General features: G+C 41.2%; 2 protein-coding genes across 2 annotated transcripts; both read right to left on the bottom strand.

The window, feature by feature from the left end:
- Positions 1 to 100: 100 nt before the first annotated feature.
- Positions 101 to 20,064, bottom strand: LOC149702249 (sushi, von Willebrand factor type A, EGF and pentraxin domain-containing protein 1-like). Its single transcript, XM_089867088.1, has 55 exons — positions 19,952 to 20,064; positions 18,797 to 19,027; positions 18,437 to 18,727; positions 18,231 to 18,353; positions 17,946 to 18,149; positions 17,675 to 17,869; positions 17,433 to 17,612; positions 13,627 to 13,809; positions 13,362 to 13,541; positions 13,118 to 13,300; positions 12,877 to 13,056; positions 12,636 to 12,815; positions 12,400 to 12,579; positions 12,155 to 12,334; positions 11,913 to 12,092; positions 11,670 to 11,849; positions 11,425 to 11,604; positions 10,998 to 11,357; positions 10,574 to 10,933; positions 10,144 to 10,503; positions 9,904 to 10,083; positions 9,651 to 9,830; positions 9,409 to 9,588; positions 9,170 to 9,349; positions 8,917 to 9,096; positions 8,655 to 8,840; positions 8,412 to 8,591; positions 7,906 to 8,085; positions 7,648 to 7,827; positions 7,398 to 7,577; positions 7,159 to 7,338; positions 6,917 to 7,096; positions 6,669 to 6,848; positions 6,427 to 6,606; positions 6,160 to 6,339; positions 5,910 to 6,089; positions 5,669 to 5,851; positions 5,041 to 5,220; positions 4,782 to 4,964; positions 4,529 to 4,708; positions 4,277 to 4,456; positions 4,021 to 4,200; positions 3,776 to 3,955; positions 3,269 to 3,451; positions 3,023 to 3,205; positions 2,789 to 2,968; positions 2,535 to 2,720; positions 2,291 to 2,470; positions 2,048 to 2,227; positions 1,742 to 1,921; positions 1,490 to 1,672; positions 1,238 to 1,420; positions 986 to 1,165; positions 690 to 911; positions 101 to 605 (listed from the first exon to the last, which is right to left on the bottom strand). The coding sequence occupies exons 1-55, from the start codon at positions 19,956 to 19,958 to the stop codon at positions 373 to 375; spliced, it is 10,542 nt and encodes a 3,513-aa protein (XP_089723214.1). The 5' UTR covers positions 19,959 to 20,064; the 3' UTR covers positions 101 to 372.
- On the bottom strand, positions 14,448 to 16,835 carry LOC149702250 (P-selectin-like). The gene is made up of 8 exons (XM_089867043.1): positions 16,793 to 16,835; positions 16,451 to 16,750; positions 16,201 to 16,380; positions 15,959 to 16,138; positions 15,707 to 15,886; positions 15,164 to 15,343; positions 14,913 to 15,092; positions 14,448 to 14,855 (listed from the first exon to the last, which is right to left on the bottom strand). The coding sequence occupies exons 1-8, from the start codon at positions 16,833 to 16,835 to the stop codon at positions 14,563 to 14,565; spliced, it is 1,536 nt and encodes a 511-aa protein (XP_089723169.1). The 3' UTR covers positions 14,448 to 14,562.
- Positions 20,065 to 22,510: the final 2,446 nt, after the last annotated feature.

The following is a 22,510-nucleotide window of genomic DNA, read 5'->3' as shown; positions in this document are numbered from 1 at the left end:
TAGCGGGAAAATGTACCCGTATAACGAATCTATGTATAATTTTGAGAATAGACCAATATACGTCACAAATACGCTTTTTGTGTATATTTAAATATCTAAAAACGCTTTAACACTTTATTTACATTTTTGTAACACTATTAAATATAAAAATAAAAAAATCCCAATTAACACCTTTTTAAGCCTACAATTAAGCTATTAATTAATTTTTTAAGCTAAGCTTGAGCCATAGCGGGACCTAGGTATATTTTCTGACGTACAACGTGACGTAATTAAAATTAGTCCACACGGTTACTTACTTGTTTTTACTTGAATTGGAAATTACATTGGTCGTAACGGGATGTTCTTCTAAGGACTTAAATTTAATAACTAATTTTAATTATTTCGACGTTGTTGTTGATAAGCTCCGTTCGGGATGACGACCGTGCGTTTGATACAAGTGGGAGCCAAACCATCCCAACGACCATTCGGTTGACAAGTCCGAACGGGACCTCCGTAGATGACGTAACCGTTGTTGCAGGTGAAAATACATTTCCCGCCTTCGTACAAATCGCAGCGATCTATTCTACCATTGGGTGGACGAATCAATCGAGAACAAATAGGATTGGCTAAAAATTTCAAAAGATAAACGAGAAATTGACAAAACATTGTTATCATCTCAAACAAAATTACTAAATTAGTATTTTACTTACGATTCACTGGCGTTTGCGTAACTGGTGACGGACTGGCGGTACAAGTCAAGGGATTTGGGGGAACGGGATTCCATTTGCCGTTTTGTTGACAAGTATATATCGCGGAGGCGGGGTTAAGTCCATCATTGCACGTAACCGTACAAGTCTGCGTAGGAATTCCAGGAGCGCAATCTCCCGCCAATTTTCCGTTGGTCGGTGCCGTTAAGGGTGGACATATCACTTCTAAAATAATCCTCCAAATTCATCACTACAATCCTTTCCCCCTCCCCGAATTATAACGGTTTAACAATACGTACTTGTGCAAATTGGTTTATTTCCCGACCAAGTTCCATCGCGATTGCAAGTAATTGAGGATGTTCCTTCCAGATAAGTTCCGGGTGAGCAAGTGAATCTGCAGACGTCATTAGGACGCGCGCTTTTACAAACTCCGGAGACCACGAGGCTTTCGACTTCCCCAATGTCGGGACATTGAATCCCTGGCAATAAAACGGATCAACCCCGATTTCCGGTGTTCACATTCCCTTAATAAGTAATTGTTAACAACGTACCTTCGCAAACGGGTGACTCGCTGCTCCAAGTACCGTCATCGTTACAAATCAACATATCGTTTCCGACCAGTCTGGTATTTAAATCAATGCAGATGAAGACGCACCTCTGACCGGGTGTCGCCCTTGTACACTGTCCGCTAATGGAGGCTCCCTGAGGTGGGAATTTGTTCGGACAAGTGATAGCTGTAACCATACAATACGTAAAGGTATTTTAAAAGGGCCAATTAGTCATAAGTTGTTGAAAAGACTTACCGACGCAACGTGGTGGTCTCGCATCCCATCTACCAGTGGCTTGACAAGTTAGGGTCTCAGTTCCGACTAAATTGAATCCGGGGGCGCATAAAAACGAACAGGTGTCAGGCGCTATTCCATTCGGTTCGCAAACGCCGTCCATCGAACCATTTCCGGGTGCTTTAAGACCGGGACATTTCACCTCTACACAAATACTTCAATTGAACCGAGCGAGTTCCGTCAAATATCAAATGGAAATTGGGATAATCTTACGCGAACACACGGGCGGTTTATAATTCCATTGGCCATTATTCTTGCAAGTAAGAATGGGACGTCCAACTAGCTTGTAATTGTCACTGCAAGTAAACGTGCAAGTTTTTGTCGGAACTCCCGGGGCGCAATCGCCCGTCATGGCACCGTCGTCGGGAGCGTTCAAATCGTCGCACGTATTCACTAAAATTGAATTAATAATTACTTATAAAGAGGACAGCGCGCCTAAAATTAAATTTAGAATGACCCTGATGTCCCCTCCCACCCTTGAATGGACAAAGCCCCCAGTTTTCCAATGATTTTACTTACATTGGCATGATGGTATCAATTCATCCCATTGTTCATCGGCTTGACAATTCAAAACCGCTCTACCTTCCAAGGTATAACCCGCGTTGCATTTAAAAGTGCATTTACTATCCAATGTCGCGCCTGTACATGCGCCAGCCATGGCTCCCTGGGCTGGAGGTGCCAAATCGGGACATGCCAGCGCTGAAAAATCACCGAGAAAACCAGGTCAAAATCAAGTGATGAAGTAAATAATACTATAATTACGATTGCAAATAGGTGGTTGCGTGTCCCAGCTGCCTTCGGCGGTACAAGTGATAGAGGGTGGTCCTTGTAGCTTAAATCCTCTTTTGCAAGTAAATCTGCAAGAAGCTCCGGGCAATCCGGGACTACATTGACCACTCGTTGCGCTGTTGAGAACGGGTTGCAAAGCGGGACATTGTATCTCTGCAACGTGCCATAAAAATTTCAAATAAATAAACTCAAATTAATTTAAGTAATTGTAACTTACGTAAACAAGTTGGTTCTTTTCCGTTCCATTGACCGTTGGCTTGGCAAACGATAATTTTAGCATCTTTATTATTCAATCGGTATCCGGCATTACATTCGAATTCGCAATCCATAAAGGCATTCCCCGGTGAACATCTACCAGTCATTCTACCATTAGTTGGAACTGTTAAACTTCGACAACTCTGGACTGAAATAAGACAATTGAAACGTAATTAGTATATTGTCATACTAATAATTTCCGTATTATTTAATTACTTTCGCAAGTTGGAACGTTATATGACCAATATCCTTCGGCTAGACACGTCAAAGAGGCGGTACCAATAAGCCGGTACCCCTCATTACAATTAATGATACACCTTTCATTGTAAATACCAGTAGTGCAACCATCGGTCCCTTTTCCAGTTTGGGGAATTACAATCGGACCACAACTGATTGCTGTAATTGAAAATATTAGGTATTGGTCTTGGTCACAAGACGTCAATGACTTACGTTCACACGTTGGTACAGGTTCAGTCCATTCTCCGGTAAGTTTACATCGCGACGAAGATCTACCAACTAACCGATAACCGCTGGAGCAAGTGAAGCGACATTCGTCACCGTATACGGCCCTATTTGTACAAGTACCGCTTGTTTGTCCATTTTCCGGTCTGTTCAAAGCGGGACATCGTAACTCTGTACGAGTAAAATTGTTATCTGAACAGGTCACACGGAGGTCACGAATCAATTTAAACTTACGCTGACATTTAGGTGGTGGGGCGCTCCATTGACCACTGTCCTGACACGTCAAAGTCTCTTCGCCGTCAATCTTAAATCCAGCGTCGCAAGTAAATAGGCAAGTCTTACCTGGATCGGCCCGCGTACAAGCGCCACGACTATTTCCACCTGCCGGGTCTTGCAGATTCGGGCATTTTACTTGCACTGTACGGAATGGCAATTAGAAAAAAAGCTTCGAATATTATGTGTAAAAAAGGATCTAAATCTATCTGTCTGTATGTAACGCTACTGAGCGCTACTTTCAAAATGAACACGAGGATCTGGGTATAAATGTGTTCTATGATAGGTCGAAAGTGGAATTATTGAGTTTGTACCGGATACGAAAGCAAGGAGGTTTAAGTATGGAATAGGAATTAAGAGGAAATTGGCGTTGACCAGGAACTATAAAAGCCATTAATTAGAATTAAGCCCGTCAATATTTACCACGTGACAAGTAGAAAGGTTAGTTACAGAAAAAGAAGTACTAACCTTCGCAAGTAGGCGCTGCCGCATTCCACGTTCCATCTCCTTGGCAAGTTAACTTGGGCGTTCCGACTAAATTATAGTCATTATTGCAGGCAAAATTGCATTCGACGTTTGGCGAGGCGTCAGTACAAGTCCCGCTCATGCGACCATTGTTGGGAGTGAATAAATCTGGACACTTAATAACTGTATGAAGTAATGTTGGTTAATATATACATTACAAATACCTCTTGGGATAGATAAGTACTTACGGACGCATGTAGGGGAGTCGGCGTTCCAGTTGCCCGCAGGCGTACACGTTAGTTCTTTACTTCCTAGTAAATTGTAGCCTGGATTACACTCGAACGAACATATCTGTTCGACAACCGCGTCTTGACAAATTCCCTTAATGGCGCCGTTGGTAATTGCTGTTTTTCGGGGACAGACGATACCTGCAATTAACATTAAATGTCCGTCATCAATCTAATGTTTCTGTTGCCTAATTTCAAGTTAGGAGACTCAATTTACGGTTGCAAGTTGGCGGCGATGTATCCCAATTGCCATCGGGTCGGCAAGTCAATGTTGTCGATCCAATCAATTTGAAACCATTTTCGCAACTGAATTGGCATTTATCTCCCCCGACTGCTGACGCGCAAGTACCCGATATCGCTCCAAATGGTGGATTGGCTAATTCCGCGCATGTCGTTTCTAAAACAAGCAAAAATTCACGCAAACAATTTAAAAATAAGCTTCGTAACGCTATCGTAAGTATTTACTTACGAGGACAACTCGGAGGAGTCTCGTTCCAATTACCATCAGCTTGACACGTAATAGACGAAGCTCCTTCGATGGTAAAGCCGGCATTGCATTTAAATTCGCATACTTGATTAAACATCGCATTGGCGCATGTTCCGGTTGCGGCACCATTTTGGGGCGAGGCAATAGCTGGACAAGTCACGGCTACACCAAGTAGTTTATGGCGTAAATAAATCTGAAAATGTTATTATAGACACGGTTATATTGAGTGACATACCGGTACAGACAGGGACAGCGTTATCCCAAGTGCCATCAGCCAAACAAATAAGTTTGGACGCTCCGCTAATTCTAAATCCTTCGATGCACCCGATTAGACAAACTCTACCCGGTTCCGCATTGGCGCATGCTCCGTTTTCTACTCCATTCGCGACGTCAATCTTCGGGCAATTTACTCCTGGTACTAATATTAAGGTAAGCCATAAACCATCAAAGGGTTACTGGAGGTAATTGGGTTATCAAAGGTAAGTATAGCTTACACTGGCATGTTGGCGCGGCATTGTCCCAACGTCCAGGCGCGAGACAAGTCAATAAAGCGTTTCCGTTTAGGACGTAACCTCCGTTACAACTGAATTGACAAGATTGTCCCGCCGAAGCACCCATACACGAACCAGAAGCGAATCCATTAGCTGGTGTTGGGAGAGCCGGACACTGCGGAGCTTCGCGTGTAATTTTAATTAAATTAAGGTTAATAAACATTAAGTCAAGAGGTTATTCCCGGGGCTTAACGAACAACCCTTAATTTTATCATACCTAACGATTTTCAGGTACAGTTATTGTAATTATAGTATAATGAATGTGCTGGGTTAATTAGGGTTAGGTTCAATTAGTAAATAGAGCGGAATTTTAATTTGGAGAAGTTATTAGTTTTCAGAGAGGAAAGGAAGTAATTAAAATTCGTGTTGTCTCTAAAATAATTAACATAATTAAATACAAAATACTAAAATAATTCGATAATCTTTTAAATAGTTAATATTAATAAAAATAAATTAATTTCTTTGTTTTAATTGATTATCTTAGAAAGTTAATTGAACAATCGCGGCAGGCGCTCTTAGGATAATGAATAACACGTTGATGTTCATACGCGTAAAGTAGTTCTAAGCTTACCTTGACAAACTGGTGGTTCACTGGACCATGTCCCGTCACTTCTGCAAGTCAACTGATTAAATCCTCTCAACTCCCTACCTTCCGTGCAAGTGAAAGTACAGATAGAGTTTGGTGCCACCGAAGAGCATTGACCATTAACTGATCCTCCAGCGGGAGGAAGCAAATCGGGACATCGAGGTGTCGCTGATGACAAATGGAACCAAATTTATTCGATTACAAAATTAAATACGCGAGTACATACCAAAGCATGATGGTAAATCAGCATTCCAGCCGCCATTCGATTGACAAGTCAATGTCGATGAACCACTCAAAACCAGTTCACCGTTGCATTGAAAACTGCAAGTACTTCCGACTAAGGCTTTGGTACAAGTACCACTAAGTCGTCCTCCAGTCGGTGCGAACAAATCGGGACACGTATTGCCTGTATTTGGGATCAGATATTGACTGTATTTGCCCAAGTTTACTCGAGTACTCGTTAATTTTAGACTTACCAAGACATTGCGGAGATGGTTGATCCCATTGTCCGGTAGGTAAGCAAGTTAAGGAACTAACTCCTTGAAGTTGGTAGCCAGGATCGCAGGCGAAGTTGCATTTATTGCCGCTTGTGGCTAAAGAACAAATCCCGGATGTTGTTCCTCCGGCTGATGCAGAAAGAAGTGGGCAATTCAAGACTAAAGAAGAACGGTGGTCAGTTGTTACTTGGACTAACCTTTGTGTTCAACAGAACAGCTAGAACGGAACAACTCAAACTAACTCACCATTACACGTAGGAGGATTAATATCCCAAGTACCATCGGGTCTACAAGTAAGTACTGGCGATCCATTGACGTTGTACCCCGGTATACAAGTCACCGAGCAAGTATTTCCAGATACGGCGTTTCGGCAAGTTCCTGTTGTTTGTCCGTTTTGAGGCGGACGAATTTCGGGACACATAACGGCTAAAGAAAAGTTTCAAATTAATAGCGTGATTCAAAATCAATCTAAAGATTAAAGTACTTACTCGTGCACGTCGGTGGTTGTCCAGACCATTTTCCATCCGGTCCGCAACTTAAAGAATTGGAACCCATGATTGAATTTCCGGGATCGCATGAAAAAGTACAAATACTTCCGGGTGGGGCTTGCACGCAAACACCTGACTGTTGTCCTCCAGAGGGAACCACAAGATCGGGACACGTGATCGCTAAAAAATGTTTTAATTAAATTGGCAAGTACGTGCCAAAACTGTCAAGATATAAAGACGGCCCGAACCTCCGCAAGTAGGTAATTGGTCACTCCACGTTCCATTAGCTTGACAAGTGATGCTATTCGGACCTTTAATGCGCGTTGCCGCGCTGCAAGTAATTCGGCAAATATTACCAGGACTAGCTTGCGTGCAAACGCCAGAAAATGTTGCCGATTGAGGGGGAACCAAGTTGGGGCAAGTTATAACTGTTATGAAATAAAATAAATTCATTTTTGATCTTACGTAATTGAGAGTATTTTACAATTACCTTCACAAATTGGAGCGTTACCACTCCATAAACCATCTCCGGAGCAAGTGAGGGTCGAATCACCTCGCAAACGGTAGCAAGGATTGCAAGAAAAACTGCAAACCGCTCCTGGACTCGCTTGAGTACAAATTCCTTGGATTCGACCTTCAATTGGTGCTCGTAAATCGGGACACTGCAAAACTATTGGCAACCATGTTTCTTTAAGGTGCCAACAGACTATAGTTACACGAGTTACTTACGTCTGCAAGATGGCGGATTTCCATTCCATTGACCAGTAGGTTGGCAAGTTAAACTCGCACTGCCTTGCAAGACATAACCGTTATTGCAAGCGTAAGTGCAAACGGAACCTTGCGAAGCTTGGACGCAACTTCCGCTATTAGTTCCGTATTGCGGAGGAGATAGGTCGGGACAAGTAATTCCTTCCAAAGTAATTACGTCAATTAGATATGTACTTTGAGTTTGAGATGTTATGGTGAAGGGAATTTATACTTATGCATCGAGGAGCTAGTCCAGTCCATTTCGAATCAATTTGACAAGTCAAGGTACTGACTCCAATAAGGTTGTATCCTTCCGCGCAGGTGAATGTGCATTGATCGTAAGCCTTAGCATTTTTGCATACGCCATTGGCGACTCCATTTTGCGGAGTTTGCAAGTCTAGACACGGAATTGCTAAAGAAATTATAAAACCCCCTGACTTAAAACAGTCTGTCCCTTTAATTCCTGGTAGAGAGTCGTCTGAGTACTTACGCAAACAAATGGGTGTTTGATTGTCCCAATTACCCCTGTCAGTACACGTCAATATAGCTTGTCCAAAAACGTAATAACCAGGATTGCAAGAAAAAGTGCAAGAACCACCGGAACTGGCTTGTTTGCAAACGCCAGTCGAGAGTCCGTCTTTTGGCGCAACTAAATCGGGGCATCTGACTCCTATTCGTGGTGTAATTAAGGTGTAATGGTTAAAAAACTAATTAGCATTAAAGTTAATCCCATCTTAATAATTCCCCATACACAGCAGTAGCAGCGAAAAGCGCGAAATCGCGAGTTAATGGTCGCAAAAAACCGACACAAATATTCGTTTTGTCGAAGCTGATTTACCAATTTGCCAAAAAGCGAAACGCACTAAGCACTTAGGACACTGAAAATAAAAGTCGAGTATTAAATTAAGTGTAATACTTGTTATTACGTTACTTCAATGTTTGTACTAATTAAATTTGATAAGCTTAATTAGTGATTTTAAGTCTTTAATTAATTACTTTCGCAAATCGGCGGTGGTCCGGACCAGGCGCCATTTTCGCTGCAAAGCAAAGATGAACTTCCGGTAATTTGAAATCCCGCGTTGCATTGGAACCTACAAGCGCTATTGGCAATTGCCGAAGCGCAAACGCCGGTTGCGGCACCGTTTTCCGGATTGTTTAGTGTCGGACACGTGATAACTGAGAGCAGAAATTAAGAGATTGAGTTTAATTGGTGCGCAAACTTCGTGATTAAATACTTACGAGTACAAGTGGGTGGATTTCCATTTGGCGACCATGTACCATCAGTTTGGCATACGAAATTAGTATTTCCAGTGGCGAGGAACCCTTGGTTGCAACTGAAAGTGCAAGTATCCGTCGGGACAGCTTGTTGACACTTACCCGTAATTCTACTGTTAACATTCGGCTGCAAATTCGGGCACACGATTTCTTGAATCAACGAAATTTGTTTAGTAACTCGTTTACAATTACCGTTTTGGCAAATAATTGGTAATTTTTTAATTACCAGTACAAGTGGGTGGATTTGAATTCCACGTTCCATCGTTTTGACAAAGAAGTGGATTTGTCCCCGATAATCGAAATCCTGGATTACAAGCGAATAAGCATTGCGCGTCTGGATTGGCGTTTTGGCAAACACCGCTTAAGGAACCGGATATTGGTGGGACAAGTGACGGACAAACGATCTCTAGGAATTTTGAAGATAGAGTTAAGTTGGTTCCCAATGGCCACAAAAGAGACATCAATTAAGTAGTACTTACGGACACAGACGGGTGGAGCCGCGTCCCACTGTCCAGTAACTTGGCAAGTAATCTGCGGTGGACCATTTAAAGAGTATCCTTTATTGCAAGTAAACGAGCATTGGGAACCGGAAATTGCCTGAGTACAAACACCACTAGATACCGAATTGGCCGGTAAACTTATCTCGGGACACATTATTTCTATAAGTAATTAAACGTAAGTAACTTGTAATAATAATTACAAAGGCAGTTAATCGTACGTTGGCAGACGGGTGGAGCGCCGGTCCAAGTACCATCATTTTGACACGATATTTGCTGGGAACCAATCAATTGAAAGCCATTGTTACAAGAAAAGGAACATTGCGATCCAACAGGGGCATTTTGACAAGTACCGCTGTTGACACCATTAACTAAGTCTTGCACATTTGGACATAGTATTTCTGTAGAAATTTTCCCCCAATTATAATTTAGTTTAGTTATAAAATGAATGTTTTTAACATACGTTGACAAGTAGGTGGTTGATTAGACCAACTTCCATCGGATTGACAAGTAGCGGAAGGATTTCCATTGAGGTTATATCCGGGTTGACAAGAAAATTGGCATATCTGACTTGGGGTCGCGTTTGCGCAAGTACCGGCGTTATTGCCATTTACGGGTGGGTTCAAAGTTGGGCAGATAATTTCTATTTATATATAAGTATATGAGGATCTGCGATATTCTTAACTCGAGGTTGACAAAGACTTGAATTAACTTACGTGCGCATGTAGGCGGTTGGTTAGACCAAGTACCATCGAGTTGACAAGTCGCTGAAGGATTCCCATTAAGGTTATACCCGGGTTGACAAGAGAATTGACATATCTGACTCGGGGTCGCGTTAGCGCAAGTACCGGCGCTGTTACCATTTACGGGTGGGTTCAAAGTTGGACAGATGATTTCTATTACAAGTAAGTCCATGAGGAATCGCAATATCTTGATAAAAACTTAATTTAACTTACGTGCGCATGTCGGCGGTTGGTTAGACCAAGTACCATCGAGTTGACAAGTCGCCGTTGGACTCCCATTAAGGTTATAACCAGGTTGACAAGAAAATTGGCATACCTGACTCGGGGTCGCGTTTGCGCAAGTACCGGCGTTATTACCATTTACGGGTGGGTTCAAAGTTGGACAGATGATCTGCGCGCATGTCGGTGGTTGGTTAGACCAAGTACCATCGGGCTGACAAGTCGCCGAAGGATTCCCATTGATTTTATACCCGGGTTGACAAGAAAATTGACAAACTTCGGCGGGAACAGCACCCGTGCACATCCCAACTTGATTACCATTAACCGGTGGGGATAAGTTCGGGCAAATAATCTCTGTATAAATTATAACGTAAACCATCAGTACTTACCTTTTTCGACAAATTAACTAAATTACGTTAATTACTTTGACAAGTAGGAGTGGGACTGGACCAACCACCGTTTATCTGACAGTTTGAGCTCCCGTTACCAATTAACAGATAACCAGGTTGACAAGAAAACTGGCAAACTTGCCCGGGAGTCGCGTTTGCGCAAGTACCAGCGCTGTTACCATTTACGGGTGGGTTTAAAGTTGGACACAGGATCTGCGAGCATGTCGGTGGTTGGCTAGACCAAGTACCATCGGGTTGACAAGTAGCGGAAGGACTTCCATTGAGATTATACCCGGGTTGACAAGAAAATTGACAAACTTCCGTGGGAACTGCCCCGGTGCAAACCCCAACTTGATTACCATTAACCGGTGGGGTTAAATCGGGACAAGTGATTTCTTAAGCAATTAAGAAAGTATTTTTTAAGTAATTATGGTTAATAATCGATTAGGTTTAACCTACTTTGACAAGTTGGTGTAGGACTGGACCAAGCACCGGTTATCTGACAGGTGGAGGTCGCGGTACCAATTAACTGATAACCAGGTTGACAAGAAAATTGGCATACTTGATTCGGGGTGGCGTTTGCGCAAGTACCGGCGCTGTTACCATTTACGGGTGGACTCAGTGTTGGACAGAGGATCTGCGCGCATGTCGGTGGCTGATTAGACCAAGTACCATCGGCTTGACAAGTCACGGAAGGACTTCCACTGACGTAATATCCGGGTTGACAAGAAAATTGACAAACATCCGTCGGCGAAGCACCGGCGCAGATTCCCGCTTGATTACCATTGATCGGCGGGTTTAAATCGGGACAAGTAATTTCTTAAGTAAATAAATACACGTCATATCGTTAGTAATTACTTGTAATTGTTTTTGAAAAAGAGCTTACTTTGACAAGTTGGAGTTGGACTAGTCCAAGCTCCCGTGGGTTGACAGTTGGATTGTGGACTACCGAGCAATCGGTAACCCGGTTGACACGAAAACTGGCATATCTGTCCAGGAGTGGCGTTTGAGCACATTCCTGCACTATTTCCATTGACAGGCGGGGGCAGAGTGGGACACAATATTTCTAGGGTTAAAAATAATTATTCTTCCCTAGTTAAAATTAAAGTAATTATAAAAATTGACACTTACGTTGACAAATTGGAGCTGGATTTGAATATGTCCCATCATTTTGGCACGTTGACGACTGACTTCCAATTAATATATAACCATCTTGACAAGAGAATTGACATATTCCTCCGGGATTAGCGTTGGAACATTGACCCAATTGGTTACCATTTACAGGAGGTTGAAGGTCAGGACAAATAATCCCTAATTTAAGTAAAGATTAGGGTCCGTGAACGTAATTAACATCTAATGAGAATCATGACGTACTTTGACATGTCGGAACTGGATCGGACCATGATCCGTCCTCTTGGCAATTTGAAACGGTACTTCCAACAAGACGGTAACCATTGACGCACGAAAATTGACATCGTTGACCGGGAGTGGCGCTGGAGCATGTACCAGTAAGGATACCATTTTGCGGTTGCACCAAATTGGGACATTGAATCCCTATACACAATTATTTCCATATAATATTTGTTATGATATTACTAATAAATAATTATAATTACTTGAACATATCGGTTGCTGTCCATTCCAAGCTCCAGTTTCGGTACAGAGTAAGGTGAATGGATTGGCCGGAATGTAACCTGGATTGCAAGTGAAGGTACATTGCTGTCCGACGCCGGCGTTGACGCAGACGCCCGACGCTTGCGCGTTGGGAGGCGTCGATAAACTTTGGCACGTAATTCCTGGCAATTAAATTAATTGATTATAAATTAATAAATACCATTAAGATAAGTATCGTATTACTTACTTTCACACGTTGCAATTGGTAAGGCCCACGAACCATTAGCTAGGCAAGAAATCCAGGAACTTCCGGTTAAACGGTACCCAACTGAGCAATTAAATTGGCAACCATCGTTATAATAGGCGTTTGAGCAGGTGCCAGTGGCGGCACCGTTTACGGGTGGATCCAGAGGGGGACACACATTGCCTAAAGTCATGTCCAATTTAGTTCGACAACCAAAATAACACTATTCAAATACTTACGTTGGCAAGCTGGAGTCGGTGAAGACCAAGTTCCATCATCTAAACAATTCGAAGATGGACTTCCGATAAGGGTTTGTCCAACTGGACAATAAAATTGACAAACGTCCTTTGGTGACGCGTTGGAACAACGACCGCTCGATGAACCACCCGCTGGTGGACTAAGTGTCGGACATATTACCCCTGGAATGTATTAGTTTAAATATGACGCGAAATTATTAAACAATATCTAACAAGTACTTACTTGTGCAAAATGGCGTCGGTGCGTTCCAATTTCCGGTATTCATGCAAATCAATTGAGGACTTCCGTTCAAGGAAAATCCTGGATTGCAACTGAAAGTACAAACGGAACCAGGAGGCGATGATATGCAGTTTCCGCTAATGGCGCCTTCCACAGGCGCAACCAAATTAGTGCATAGAATTGCTGAAATTAATTAAATTAAAATAAATTTAATTTGAAATACTTTACTAATAAATTTACTTACGTTCGCACATCGGTGGAACTCCAGTCCATTGTCCGTCATTCTGGCAAGTTAATCGATTGACACCCAGAAGTCTGTATCCAACACCGCATGTAAAATTGCATTGGTCACCTGTTGTGGCTGATACGCAATTACCTGATACGGAGCCTCCTTGCGGAGCCACCAAATCCGGAGTGCAAACAACCTCTGCAACAAAAAGCATCAAAGTATAAACCATAACTATTTTTTTTTTAATTCAAAAACTTACTTTGGCACTCTGGTACTGGATTAGTCCAAGTACCGTCATCTTGGCAAGTAGTTACGTTGCTTCCCACTAATCGGAATCCGTTTGAGCAATAAAAGGCGCATAAATTGCTAGGCGCCGCGTTTGAGCAAGTACCAGAAAGCGATCCTCCCGGAGGAGGGGCTAAATTTGGGCACATGACCCCTAAAAATATTCCAAACTTAAGTTACTTAAATTGTGACGCGTGTCCTGGTATAATCCAGAAGAGTTGAATAAACATTGAACTTACTTGAGCAAATTGGAGTTGGTCCATCCCAGACTCCATCAGGTCCGGTACAAACAAGTGGTGACTTTCCATTTAGGACATATCCTTTATTACAGAAAAACTGGCACTGGGATCCAATAGGCGACTGCGAACAGGCCCCGGTTGTGCCACCATTGATGGGAGCCAATTGATCGGGACAAAGATTTGCTAAGAAACAGTAAAAACAATTAGACCAACGCGTTGATCTACAAATTAAACTTTCTGAAAAATAAGCTATTAGAATTTTGGTTGGTTTATGGATTGATGGTCAATTCACAAGCTACTGGAAAGGCATTCTGGGTAGAGTTACGGAGGGACAAGTAAAAAAATGGGGCAGGGCCAAAAAACTGTTTAAAACCTAACTGAAGCCGAAGAAGCTGAAGCGTGTATTTTTGCAGATTGCGGCGCGCAGAAAAAGCGCGTTGATGATTTTGTAACGCGCCAATCAATTTTTGTTAAATACTGCGATTTAAGAAGCCAGTCCATCATTGCAGTTGCAATTTCCATCCGAAAAGCGCAAGCTGGCGTTGCCTTGGTCGACCTACGTTGACAAACAGGAGGAGGAGACGTCCATGTCCCGCTACTTTGACATTTCAATGAGTTCTGCCCTTCTAAACGATAACCCTCGTTGCAATTATAATTGCAGATTTGGTTCAGTTCGGCCATTTCGCAATTGCCGGTTACGGAACCGTATTGCGGTGCTTCCAGGTTCGGACAAAGTATTTCTAAAGAAGATAAATGAATATAATGTTCTATGAAATAAAGTAATGATAAGTACGAACGTACTTTGACAAGTAGGCGGTTGATTGGTCCAAGCACCATTAATTTGGCAGAGGGAACTAGTAGGTCCAAGTAGTTTATAGCCGATACCGCAGGAAAAGTAGCAATACTGGTCGGGGTTCGCGTTGGTACATGATCCGGTCACGGCCCCATTCTCAGGAGCGGCAAGTACCGGACAAGTATTTCCTTTTGCCGAAAAATAACTTTTTTGTGACCACAGATCCCATAAAAGAACTGATAATTGCGTGACTTACTGGCACACGTGGGCGTCACCCCATTCCACGTTCCATTATCAGTACAAGTCAAGGATGGACTTCCCACTAACTTGTAACCAGGATCGCAAGCAAATTGGCAAATACCACCGGGTGTCGCGTTGATGCAATTATCACCGGCGGTTCCTTGAGAAGGTGCATACAGATTCGGACACGTGATCCCTAACAATCCATTGTTTTTAATTTGGTTTTAATTACGATTTAGCAATAATGTCTTACTTTGACAAACTGGAACCGTTCCGGTCCAAGCACCGTCATTTTGACAAACAATCGATTGCACTCCATTTAATCTAAATCCAGGATTGCAAGTAAAATTGCACATGGCGCCATACGTGGCTTGAAGGCAAACGCCAGATGACTGACCATCGGTCAACGTTTGCAGATCGGGGCAGAATATTTCTGTTCATAAAAACATTCTTAGATTTTTGGAAAAATTAATTTTAAAATGGTACGCGCAAGTATTTACTTACGTTCGCACACCGGAGGTCCCGCCGACCACGTCCCGTCGTTTTGACATATGGCGCTGTTGGGTCCCGTTGCTCGATAACCATTTAAACAAGAATAGTAACAGATTTGATTTGGAGCGGCGTTATTGCAAGAACCGGATATGACCGAACCGGAAGTGGGTATTATTGGAGGGCAGATGACCTCTGAAATAAGAGAGGATAGCTTTTATTTAATCTTCCCCACTTTTTAAGAGAAGAATTACATTTTCGAAGAAACGCGTACACTAGCTTAGTAAAGTGTCATAACATTTCTTAAATGATCTTAGCCTTGGATTTTTCAAATAGTTTTCCAATACGTAAATGATACAGAAACGTTCAAGGCTTAGTTGATACGTTTCCAATACCTAAATCGCGTCTTGTATCTGATATGGCGCGTCATTCGCGACATCAGCCGCTTTCTAAGTATTTTCAGGGTTCGTACAAGATTCGCCAAATAATTTTTCCCAAAGTTTTCTTTATCCGAATCAAGCCTTAATTCTTTGAAAGAAAAATTAGGTATGCACTCACGAACGCAGGTTGGAGTCTTGTAATTCCAAGTTCCATCAGGGTTACAAGTCAATACGGCGTTTCCGGCAAGTACATAGCCAGGAGAACACGCGAATTCGCATGTCGCGCCCGAACCAGCGTTGACGCAAGTACCGGAAGTTGAACCCTGAGACGGTGCGTACAGATTAGGACAGGTTATTCCTAAAACAATGAAAGATAAAACCATTTGAGATCAATTAAAAACAAACAGACAAAATTTTTTAATAAGCCTACTTTGACAAATTGGTGGATTTCCTGTCCATAGTCCCGAATTTTGGCAAGTGATGCTATCGGCTCCTAAGAGACGAAACCCGGAATTGCAAGTAAAGTTGCAAACGGCCCCGTATGTCGCGTTGACGCATCTACCATTTATGGCGCCTCCTTCTGGCGGTAAGACGTTGGGGCATATCAATTCTGAAAGATAAATTCATTATTGACATATTTTCAAATAGGTTAAAAGTGACGTCGCGGCTAACCTTCGCAAGGTGGAGGCATTGCGGACCAAGTTCCGTCACTCTGGCAAGTTATAGACTGTATTGGACTCGGTTTGTAACCAGGAAGGCAAGAATATTGGCAGACATCATTGGGTGAGGCGTCATTACATTTACCACTAAGTCGACCGCCTACCGCGCTTGTCAGAGGCGGACAAATAATTCCTGAAAAATAAGACCACCCCAAAGGTTAGTAGGCGCTATATCAACCGAAAGTCGCGATTGATGGACTTACTCTCGCAAGTGGGTGGTGGCCCTGACCATTTCCCAGTTTCGTTACAAGTCAAAACGGGAGACCCAGTCAAACGGTACCCATAAGCGCAATAAAAATTGCATAACTGCCCCGGAGTTGCTTTGATACAATTCCCATCCGTATTTCCCTGATAAGGAGCTATTAAGTCTTGGCAAAAAATTTCTGAGACACAAAAGTTAAAGGTAAGTATTCGTTTCGATAAAAACCTTCGTTCCTTAAGCGGACATGAAGACGTAACGCGCCGAAGATTGTATAAGCCTAAGACGCTCGCTGCTACTGCCGCTGCGTGTTAACGATTCCCATTGAAAAAGAAAAAACGCGTACATACGTGAACAAAATGGCGTTGGTCCCGTCCATTGACCGTCATTTTGACAAGTCAAATCGCTAATTCCGTTTAGTTGAAATCCGGGATTACATTGAAAACTGCATTTATTTCCTGGAATGGCGTTACTGCAGGTGCCGGAAGCCGCTCCGTTATCCGGGTTCCCAAGGTTAGGACAATTGTTAACTGGAAGGATTTTGCGGGAAAAGTGCCGAGCACAAGAACAGGCCGTGAATTAGGACAAGTACGGAGGAATTGTGTGTTAGAATGAAAAAATAATGTTAGGCGTTTTCAAGGACGTGTTAAATTGCGTTAGTTGAAGGAATATTGTACGGTGAAATTGTGGGTGCCAATTGATTGACGTTAGGTATGATAAACGAATATTAATCTTAATTTATTAAGTATTTAACCAGTAGCTTGGGAATTGGGTCCATCTGGGGACGTATCTACCGATTGCTAAAACAAGACTGCCACAAAATCTTCAGTTTTAAATTCCCCGTTTTACCTGACCAGTAGCAACCCTATAAAATAATTTCATATCGCCAAGTACCATTAAAGTTCTACGTATCGTTTCCACAATTACAAAAGAATTTCGCGAAAGGGTGTCCAAGCTTACTTATGGATGTACTTCTTTCTACTTACCCCTACAAATTGGTACGTTAGTATTCCAAGTCCCCGTATCGAGACACTGAAGTCGATTACTGCCGACGAGTGTGAAACCGGCACGACACGCGAAGTCGCATACAGCACCGGGAGTGGCCGCTGTACATTGTCCGCTACTAGAACCATCAGGGGGATATTGAAGATTTGGACAGTTGATACCTGATGAAAAAATAAAAGGTGTCCAACAAAAGTTTAATATTATTATTAAAATTATTAATTACTTTGACAGATTCCAAGTGGACTATCCCATCGTCCAACTCTACTTCCGGGATCGGCGATGCATTTAACAGACGTCACACCAACCGGTCTGGTATTTCCCGTACATTGCAAAATGCAAATGGAATCCGCCGGGGCTTGGGCGCATATCCCGGATAATACACCACCGGCTGGAGCGTTTATCGTTGGACATAACACTCCTAAAAACCAAATTCATCCGTAACTTATTCCCATACTTACATTATTTATAACTAATTTGATTATAGACAAGCGTACTTTTACAATTAGGAATGGCTCCAGCCCAATACCCAAGGGCTTCTTTGGCATCGTCGGTACAAGTTAATTTAAACTGTCCATTTCCCGTCGTGGGATAGAAATTAGGTCGACACGTGAAAAAGCAAACGGAATCAATCGGCCCCGAGGGACAACTCCCCGTCACTCCCCGAGTCGAATCGATTTGCAAAGCGTCGCAAGTTTTTTCTAAACAAATTTAATTTAAACCACCTTTTCAATTATTTCGAGAAGTGTCAAACTTTCACGCAAAAAGTTGTACAAACTTACGCGATTGTTGAGCCAATTTGTAAACTTTGAAGTCATTTTCATTTTCTTCAGTTATTTTATAAGCTTTAACTATATCTTTCGTTAACCCTAATTTCTTTAATTTTCTAGGTTTTTCTGTCGGTGCTGTAAAATAATTAATTGATTAATAAACTCATTTAATTAATTAAGGGGTACAATTTATCTTTACGACACAAAATGTTAATTACCTCTACATGGAATTATTTTTCCAATCCATTTTGATTCGTGCATTCCAATGCTTCTATCCCATACTCTAACGCATTTAATTCCCTCTTTAGCGAAACATGGTGAGAAGCAAGTCTCGCCTTCTTTAGCATCCTCGCATTTTACGGTAATTGTCGCGTTACTTGAACTGTTGTTATTCGATAATGGTAAAGTTAACTCGAGTTCCGCGCATCGTCGAGTGTGTTTACGCGTTAAGGCTTGACGTTTCCAAACATGGTTACGACGATTTCTTAGTATAGAAGAATTAATTTCACCTGTCAATTTAATTTGGAAGTTAATTAAAACGAAACCTAATTTTAGTTTAAACAATAATAATGATTTACCGAGTAAGGTACAAACGATAATAAATTTAAGAATTCCACGCCAAGAAACAATCATCGCGTTTTGGGTTTTAATAAATAATTTAATTTTATAATAATTTTTTTTAAAAAAAAAGCTGGGTTTGATCTTCAAGACATTTTTAGTTGGGAACCGCGATGGCAAATGACACCAAGAATCGACTCGCGACGAATAAGGATTATCCGAGGAAAGGGTTAGCCTTAACCTTCTTTTGCCTAAGAGGCGGCGGAATATGTAATGGTATTATATAAAATTCCAGGTATTATAAAAGGTAGATCCGTAATATTAACGTCAAACTCAAAGCGGCGACTGCAGCCGCGTTTATACTTTCGACATTTATTTGTTCAGCTTCGACCACAATATCAAAAAATTAAAAACGACATCGCCTGAGCAACTTTACCAGTTTAATCATACATAGCAGAGACCATTAAGATAAATGAAAGGACATTACGACGTCAGATTACCAGAGATTTCTACGTTATTCAATTTTTGAAATTGAATTCTTTGCCGTTTAAACTCGTAGCCGCAAAGCTTACAATGTCAAATGTATAACATCATAAGTTCATAAGAAATGTTCCATAAGTATGACACTACTTATACTTCATCATGCTAGAGACTTACAACTCGAGCTAGTTCAAGAACGACGCCAGAATTTACGAAAATCGTTTCTGCAGTTCATCTACGTTCTATTTAGTCTGTACTAAGCCTTTGACAGCGCCTGACCAGGCGTCGCTTTACCCTGAATCTATGACCTACCTCACTCACTTCATGACAAGCTCCAGTTTGTAACCAGTGACAAACTTATGGTGAACATATCTTATGAACTAATAGTTACTTAAATACTGTTAATCTGTTTGTTAACTTGGAGAGTGTATAGGGATGGATTTTGGAGCTTAACTCGCGGATAAGTAGTCCCGATGAATATCTTAATGGTCTTTGAAGCGAACATCGCTTTCATTTTTACGTAACAGGCCAGTGGTATCCCATAGAACATTAAATGATATTAGCGCCAAATAAATTATTAGTTTTTCGGGGAAGTAGATCGCGTGTGTTGCCGGCCTCCGACTTTCCATCGAACAAACGAAAAAATATACGCACAATAGATCCTATCTCGAATAATAACATAGTGATGATGTTACACAGCATCCGATGTCCCTCGAAATTATTTTGTTATTCCAAAATTCAGAAGTCAATTCACGAAAGTGTATATACACCTCTTACAATGGCTTCGTTCATTTACAAAAACCGTTACCCTGAAACGTAATAAATGGCAACTTTTGAATCAGTTGCGTTTGAGGTTGAAATAGAAATGAAGTTTAACTACTAAATAAGATAATCTATTTTAAATTACAACGGAAAACTATATCATTAAACAAAATACGCCATCTCTAAATATCATATAAAACTAATTTAATTAGAGTTTGTCACGACATAGGACTTGTGCAATGTTAATAACGATTCTTATTATAATTTCCCACGGATTTTAAAAATGTAAGCAACGTCCTTGGTCTACTACAATCCTAAGACTCAAAACTTTACGTCAAATAATTTACATCTTATGTAGAATAAATTAAAACATATTATATAACGTTAGAACGTGATATGAAATTAAACGTTACGAGCGGGTAATTGCGTATTATAATAAATGTGAAAAATAAGGTGTTATCCCGAAATTAAACGAGTGAATTATTAACCCTTTCTGTACAACAAAATATAATGTGACCAATTCACGTCGTGTGTTTTTACACGTCGCAGCTATTTCAATATATTACGGAATTGTTCTTAGGAAGAAAAAAAAAGAATTAAATAGGTTTTTAGGGCAAAGTATTTTGTTTAAGTATAAAATAGGTCTATGTCGTCTATAATTTAGGTTAACTTAAAACGGTAGACAAACATAGATATTTAGATCTAGGCCTAGGTTATATATCATTTTTCCGGGTCATTTCTCAAGTTTGTAGGCGTAAAATTTTTCAAAAAAATATCGAAATCGGTCTATTTACCCCTTTATTTGATCGGCTGTTCAAACCAATTAATTGGCATGGAATAAAAATGGTCTCCCGGCGCGAAAATTCTTTGTCACTTTTTTAAAATGACTCATGAGGGAAATTTACGACAACCCTTTTGTTGTTTCTTGGCGCTTTTAAGCAAAAAATGAAAGAAAATAAGCTGAAAAAATTTAGCGTCTCAATTTTTGGAGAAAAACGCTGGTTTTTTCCATTCCAACAGAAAGCAAATATAATTAATTTCATCGAAAGCAAAAAACAAACTTAATGGAAATTGGTACATTCAAGTGTGAATAAACACGAAGTAATGTGTTTTTTTGGTTGCAATGAGCTTAAGGGAATTGAATGTAAAAAGTTACAGACGATATACTAATTTAATTAAGGAAACAGGTTTTCCCTGAACCCACCAATCACGATGTCCCTTGTGGTAAAATGCCACAGAAATTAACATTTTCCACTCAAAATCGCAAATTGTACTTGGGTTCTCCCATTTTGTTACACCCTGTATAAGATCCTTGATCACACGCAACATTAAATAATTTTTTGGAATTTGAATTAGAATCTTAGACACTTTTTTCAATATCCGGTATATTTAATTGAAGAGAATGGCCCAGCCAACAATTTTTTCAACACTCAATCCTAGCTAGCTGATGACTAGGACGAAGGAAGATGGGAAGGGGATGAAAGAAGTAGTTTAAATCAACATTGAACCATCATTTCTATTTTTAAAAAACTTATCCGCGACTCCAGAGAGAGAGAGAGAGAGGGTTAGAGAGAGATAGGAGCCCGAGCTTTAGTTCCTTATCTGGGGTTCCATCAAGGAAAAATAAGGAGGAGATGGTGCTGGGTGAGGAGGATCAGGAATAAGAGATGTCTCAGAACCTTGATTTCATTTCTTGACTGCAATTGCATTCCCAGCGTCTTCGCATTCCATTCTCGCGCCTTTCTAAAAGTTTCTGATGTTTTTCGACGGTTGGTCGTCAAGGGAATGTACTGAGTATTGTGGCCTAGCTCCAACCCGGAACCCCAAAGACACAAGAGCGCCGAGACTGAGAGAGAGAGACCCTCCTCTCTAGGATGGACCTAAGGCGGAACGGAATAATAAAAAAGGAAAAAGAAGTTTAAGAGGAGGAAATTTACTTTGGGGAAAATAAAAACATCTCTTTCTAAAGCCGTAACCCCCCTTCCTATTCTTTTCAATTCAAAACCAATAAATCAACGGCAAGTCTTTTCTCGCTCTCTTTCTTTCTCTCTCTCTCTCTCTCTCTCTAGAGCGAGTATTAAACGAACTTACGACCTTAGACCTTCCTCATTCTCAAGTATTTTTATTAAAAGGGTAAGAGATTACCCTCTTTCCAAAGTCGACTTCATTTTTATTTAGAAGACGGATTTTTTTATTGTATCGCGATGCAGGAATGATTGGAACGATAATACGATAGGTACTCTAAAAAATATATATTTATAGTTTTATCATAAGTTTATAAGTGATATGTTCCTTCCATAAGTATGACACGGCTTATACAAGTTCGTAATGCTACTGAGAAACTTACAGCTCGAGCTAGTTCGAGGGAGAACGACGGAAGCGAGAATTGAAGTCCTACACTCGGTGGTTAATTAATTTTGCAGGACTTCCATCTAGGTCCTATTTAGTCTGCATTACTAAGCCCAATTTTGACAGCAGCGCCTGACCAGGCA

The sequence above is a fragment of the Phalangium opilio genome, unplaced genomic scaffold (assembly GCF_054372755.1).
Source record: "Phalangium opilio isolate 3A_F unplaced genomic scaffold, DU_Popi_V2 ptg000017l_1, whole genome shotgun sequence".
Taxonomy (NCBI): Eukaryota; Metazoa; Arthropoda; class Arachnida; order Opiliones; family Phalangiidae; genus Phalangium; species Phalangium opilio.
Note: the sequence above shows the minus strand (reverse complement) of the source record. Positions and strands in the feature narration are given on the sequence as shown.